At 36.9% G+C, this 6,241-nt stretch overlaps 1 protein-coding gene across 1 annotated transcript in view; it reads right to left on the bottom strand.

Moving 5' to 3' along the window:
* Positions 1–1,845: 1,845 nt before the first annotated feature.
* LOC107595097 (disintegrin and metalloproteinase domain-containing protein 10-like) overlaps positions 1,846–6,241 on the bottom strand; it is a 74,345-nt gene continuing 69,949 nt past the window's right edge. Inside the window, exon 12 of the mRNA XM_016285409.1 lies at positions 1,846–3,870. Coding sequence (XP_016140895.1) covers positions 3,773–3,870 — 98 coding nt within the window. The 3' untranslated portion in view covers positions 1,846–3,772. The remainder of the gene's footprint in view (positions 3,871–6,241) is intronic.

Below are 6,241 nucleotides of genomic sequence, written 5' to 3'. Positions count from 1 at the left end.
GATAGATAATAAAATACAGTAAAACAGTAATATTGTGAATTACTACAAATTGAAATAAGCCTAACACTTTTCTATTTCAATATAGTTAAAATGTAATTTATTCCCGTAAAGGCACTGTTGAACAAAGACAAGCAGATTATGGCCTACAAGTGCAGTGACAACACAGCTTTCGAAAAAGGCTACTGTCTGGACTGCCGAAAGAACCGCTGTAACACTTTGGGTTATCAAGACATCAAGAAAGTCCGCACTGGCACAAGCAAGAGACCGTTTCTTAACACCCGCTCACACATGCCATATAAATATGAGAAACAGCTATAACAACTCAAAAAAAGTGTAAAGCAGTCAATTCCTACTGTTATGTAAAAAGGGAGATGATGTCCTCTAGCTGTTAAACTGCTCTCCCAAATCCAAATATTTTTAATAGCAAAACAAATAAATACAAAAAATGCACACGCAAACATATAGGGAAATACTTTTTAAATACATTTTTTTGTTTTCTTCAAAAAATGTTTTAAATATGTATAAAGATTTTAAGTATGTTTAGACATTTTATTGGGAAGCAAATCTAAAGACAGTTACTGCTTAAGAATACATTTTTTGTGCAAGTCATGTTTGTGATTACTTGTATTTGATTGTTTTCCAGTTGTTTTTGGAAAAATATAATCCGTTCTAACCTACCATCACTTTCCTTCCCCATTAGTGTTTCACTATCAAATCAGGATCCAGTTCATCAACCAAACTGATAAGATCGAGCCCACCCTCACAGTCTCTCTAACCGGGACACTGGGAGAAAGTGAAAATTTACCCATAACACTAAGTATGCAATTTACATTGATATCAGCAGCTGAATCTTAAGAGAACATCACCTTAATGAGCTTTGTAATGATTTTCTCATCATCATCCATATCATCATATGGATACATTTGTGGTTTCTGCCATTTAAAAAGCTTTTTGCTGTTAATCATCATCTCCAACCAAAATAAAGCCTATGTAACAATACATCCATTTGGTAGTGTATAATTACAAGAACATACGTTAAAATAAATGTAAAATTAGTACAATTCATAAGTATGGTTGGTTCATAAGTAAAAGCTTAAATTAATGTGACAGTAGCAGAGCTCTTGATTTAACAGTAAGCCAAAGATTCTTTAATGAAAGACTGCTTGATAACATTTGGGACGAAAAACATCAAAGTTTTATGTTCTGGCCTCTAAAAGCACAAAGTAACATGCTCCGCTTCAAGGGGAAATCACTTTAGTCCGCACACAGAGAGCTCTCATCAGAATACCTCATTTCACATGAATGAATGAACATGTGTGCTGAGAACATGAAACAGAGAGCAGAAAACTGCAGGGAAGTATGCAATGGGCTAAAATAGCATCTCGAACAAAAGCATGCACACACATTTACGCATGCAGGCTAACAGTGCTTTTTCGCCAAATTGTTGTTTATTATAGGAATCTAAAAATTCCAGATGATGGAAGTGTTAAAAGCAGATCACTACAGATTCAAAAGGAATCAACTGCACACTCACATAGAAATAAACGGTTAAGGTAAGGTAAGGTAAGGTAAGGTAAAGGGTAAGGTAAGACTAAAGATTAAGAGCCTGGATTCAGCATTTAATGATCTAAATGACCTTTAATGCCTCAGTATACCAGATTTTAAACAAATGGACAAGATGAATAGATAAGACCATATCTCAACTACTGTTAAGTAGAGAAATACAGAAATAACACAAAGAATTTATTTTTAAAGCAGACACCAAAAAGCTTCTAACTGTTTTCTTAACATTGTCAAGCTTCCATTTCATGTTTTGTTACATTACAATCAAACAGTAGTATTAGACATTTTCTCCATCTTGTTTTTCATATTCTATCCACACCATGCTTACATATCAGTGCACATTATTTATAAACTTAAAGCAAGACCAGCAAAAAAAAAAAAATAAAAATTAAAGCCTAAGCCAAATCCCCTTACAAATTCAACCAAACCCATTTACCACAGAATAACAGAAATTATTAATTAATTTGAAGCCAATTGCAGTCAAAGCAGTAAAGTTAAGCTCACTAAAAACCCTTTTCCCATTAACATTTACAGAGACACACAAATGAGGTGATGATTTAGATCAAAAGGAGGACTTCTAGTCGGGAATACTCATCTTCTAGGAATAAGCAAATCATCCATGTTTTAAATGCACATCCTTAAAGGATGCAAGGTTGCTTGGGAAGACAGACTTTAGAAACATCGGACTCTCAGTCGCGCTACCAGGATCCTATTCAACAAAATTAAATAGATGACAAAATATTCCTGGTCTGGTAAAATACAAAAAAAAGCCAAAAAAGAGAAATTTAAAAAAGGACATTTGTGATGCATGAATTATTTGCAACCCTCTGCCTTTGTTGAGACACACACATAAGACAATCAAAAGCACATTTAGAGAAAATGGAAGGATTTCTTTCAAAAAAAGATGTTGGACTGCAATGATATGGTGAAATTACCATGGGCTGGTTCAGATACACTAAATAGCAACACAAGGCATATGCTTTGATTATATAGGCTGCTAGTTTGGATCTTTTCTTTTTTTAGCTATTAAAAGAGGTAATAACTGAAAACTGTTAAGAAAAGTTCCTTTGTATAAATATTGATTGGTGTGTAAAAACACTCCAAAGGATCTACAGATTGCTTCTATCATCTCTCTCTCTATCCCATCCTTTCACGAATGCACACCACCCAGATTTACTCATTTGTGTAACTGTTCACACTTTCCTGTTTCCGACATCCTATTGCAAAATAAAGACCTTTTATGTATTTAAAAACCAAATCTTTCCTGATGTGCTTATTTTCTTAAGACTGTCTCCTGTGGGACCAGTGTTACTGACTGAACATAAAGTAACAGTGACTCTCAGCAGATCAGGATTCTTATAAGAGTGACATATCTTTTTTAACCATCATCTCTCTCATTAACTCCCTTGGCCACATGGAATGAAGAACTGCAGCTATTTAGTGGTTATTTATCAGCTGGGGGTGGGGTGCGCTGCACAAATGTGGCTTTCAGCAAAGGCCTTTCACCAATAGAAATTCTATTAATCCGATTATTTCCTATTATATCCTGAGTGTCAGTTAAATATCCTTAATTATCATTATCCAACAGAATCAAAAAAATGACATGAGTGAAAAAGATCCCATGTATTTTGTGATCTCTGTACAATTGCACGCAGGAGACAATGAGAAAGCTTCAGAAATAAAAGCTTTTTAATCCTTTTGCTTGCATTAAAAAAAAAAAACATCTTAATTACATATTGGAAAACGAGTCTCTTTAAAGAGTTCTCTCAGCCATTGTTGATTGGCAGAAATATTTTTGTGACATCCCATCATGCTTATCTCCACAGGAGGGTGGCAATCCAAAAAAAGAAGATAAAAAGGCATAAGAGGGGAAAAAAAAACTTTAGTGGAGAGAATAATGGTTTAATAACTTGAGAAAAAATATTTAAAGCAGAAAAAAAAATTGATTCATTGATTCTGTCCTCTTCCTCATGACTAGCTTCTGAATTTTTTCTCTGAGCTACGCAACGAAAGCTTTGCTGGCTCCCAGAGCAGTGGTTTCTTAATCTTTAAAACTGTTGTTTTCTTAATTATAGTCCTTTGAAGTCCTTTTATTTGCCAGTTTCTTAGTTTGTTGATGGGGCTTCATTGATTGATTCAGCTAACTCTTTGGAGTGAAGTGTTTCCCACTGTAGGCACTAGGAAGAACCAAGGCAATGAGGAGGACTTCTCAGTGTCGCATCTGGCCCATCTGATAGTTCTCTCTCTGCTGGCGATGGTGCTGTGGCTGGGTCTGTGCAGCGGGATTTCTTCTTCTCTTCAGTGTGCCTAGAGAATAACATACAGATATGATTAATCACCTTATGTGCAGGGGTTAAACTAGGTTTTTGGAGGTAAGGGAATTCTTCAAAATTAGAGACATGACCTTGCTGAATGTTGCCTCTACCAGAGCCCACCACTCTAATAAACATATATTCTGCACTTTAAATAGTTGAAGTTTTTCTACTACAGAAAAACTGGATGTTTTGTTTTTTAAGGTTGTACCCTGGACTAAAATTCTGGCTTTAAGCCCAAGGTTTTTACATGTACGCTAGGGTATGCATACAGTGGCTCCATGGATTGGACTTATTTGTTCAGCACATCCCACAGATGCTCAACTGGATTGAGATCTGGGGAATTTGGAGGCCAAGTCAACACCTCAAACTCCTTGTTGTGCTCCTCAAACCATTCCTGAACCATTTTTGCTTTGTGGCAGGGTGCATTATCCTGCTGAAAGAGGTCACAGCCACCAGGGAATACTGTTTCCATGAAAGGGTGTACATGGTCTGTAACAACGCTTAGGTAGGTGGTACGTGTCAAAGAAGCTTCCACATGGATGGCAGGACCCAAGGTTTCCCAGCAGAACATTACCCAAAGCATCACACTGCCTCCGCCGGCTTGCCTTCTTCCCATAGTGCATCCTGGTGCCATGTGTTCCCAAGGTAAGCGACGCACACGCACCCAGCCATCCATGTGATGTAAAAGAAAGCATGATTCATCAGACCAGGCCACCTTCTACCATTGCTCCGTGGTCCAGTTCTGATGCTCACGTGCCCACTGTTGGCGCTTTCAGCAGTGGACTGGGGTCAGCATGGGCTATGCAGTCCCATACGCAACAAACTGTGATGCACGGTGTATTCTGACACCTTTCCATCAGAACCAGCATTAACTTCTTGAGCAATTTGAGCTATAGTAGCTTGTCTGTTGGATCGGACCACACGGGTGAGTCTTCGCTCCCTACGTGCATCAATGACTTCATTTACATGGACATTAGTAATCTAATTATTAACCTTATTCTAAATAAGCCACTGCTTTTAGAATTTTCCTTTCATGTTCCCCTTTTACATGTTATAGTACATAGTTCGATTAATGGCACATGTCATTACATCCCACGTGACGCCATCCGACGTCCCCTCCGGATTTCATGTATAGTTACATATAGTTAGTCTTCGTGATTATGCCATGTACAGTTTTGTGTGTTTCCTTTTGAATTTTAAGAAAGCTTCAAGTGCAGTTAATTATTTGTTCGTGCACACAGACGACGGCGGGTGTTGAAGCTCTTTTATTTGCCGTCAAACGGTTGAGCACTGCCGTGTGTGTATCCTGTCGCAAAATGCGGCGAAAAGTCCTACACGATGGTAATAATGTGATTAAGGTGTTTACATGTCTATTCTGCACTTCATTAATGCGACTAAAATAGGAATACTCCACATGTCTTAATTCGATTTCTGTTTACTTCGAATATGACTTTAGCCGGATTAAGGTAATCAAAAATCTCTGTTTACATGATATATTCTTAATCAGAGTATTGTCTTAATCATGTTACAATTATTGTTGTCCATGTAAACGTACTCAATCAGCCTTGGCCGCCCATGACCCTGTCGCCGGTTCACCACTGTTCCTTCCTTGGACCACTTTTGATAGATACTGAGTAGGGATGTAACGGTTAACCGCGAGCCGGTTGAAAATCGATTCAAATATGTGACGATTCAAATCGGTTGAGATGCTAAACAAATCATGATTCAGTTAGGGGTAGGCGTTTATATGAATGCATGTCTGAGGGGAACTTACTGTCTTTAGAAAAGTTTAGATGGTATTTTTTCAATTAATCTTGCCTCTGTATAATGCATATTAAAGTTCATAAGTGCAGCACTGCTTTGTTTACAGCGGAAACCAGAAAACGCTTTACACGCCGCCTGCTGGCAGAGAGTGAAATTGCTCTCATTCAGCTAATCCGCTGTTTCATGCAGATATTTTTATGTATAGTTTCACAAAACTGAAGTCTAACCATTCTGTTTTTGCTTCAAATTTCAAAATTATACAATTTAATTTAGATTAAACACTGCTCATGTTGCATGTATGCAGCATCTTTGTTTGGATCAAGATTAAAATGCAATGGTTGCCTCTAATTTGAAAAGGAAAGAGCACAGACAAAGCCTTAGTTTGTTTATATGAAGAGATTTCTTTTGTGTTACTTATTTATTTGATTTGGGGCTTGTTTTAAAATTTCAATTTAGTTTTGTTATTTACATTTACATTATATTTACATTTTGTAATTTAGCAGACGCTTTTATCCAAAGCGACTAACAAATGAGGACAATAAAAGCAATCAAAACCAACAAAATAGCAATAATATGCAAGTGCTATATTAGTATATTAT

This window comes from Sinocyclocheilus grahami, unplaced genomic scaffold, assembly GCF_001515645.1.
Source record: "Sinocyclocheilus grahami isolate Dianchi unplaced genomic scaffold, SAMN03320097.WGS_v1.1 scaffold196.1, whole genome shotgun sequence".
Classification (NCBI taxonomy): domain Eukaryota; kingdom Metazoa; phylum Chordata; class Actinopteri; order Cypriniformes; family Cyprinidae; genus Sinocyclocheilus; species Sinocyclocheilus grahami.
The sequence above is the reverse complement of the archived record's forward strand: the minus strand, read 5'-3'. Positions and strand labels throughout refer to the sequence as shown.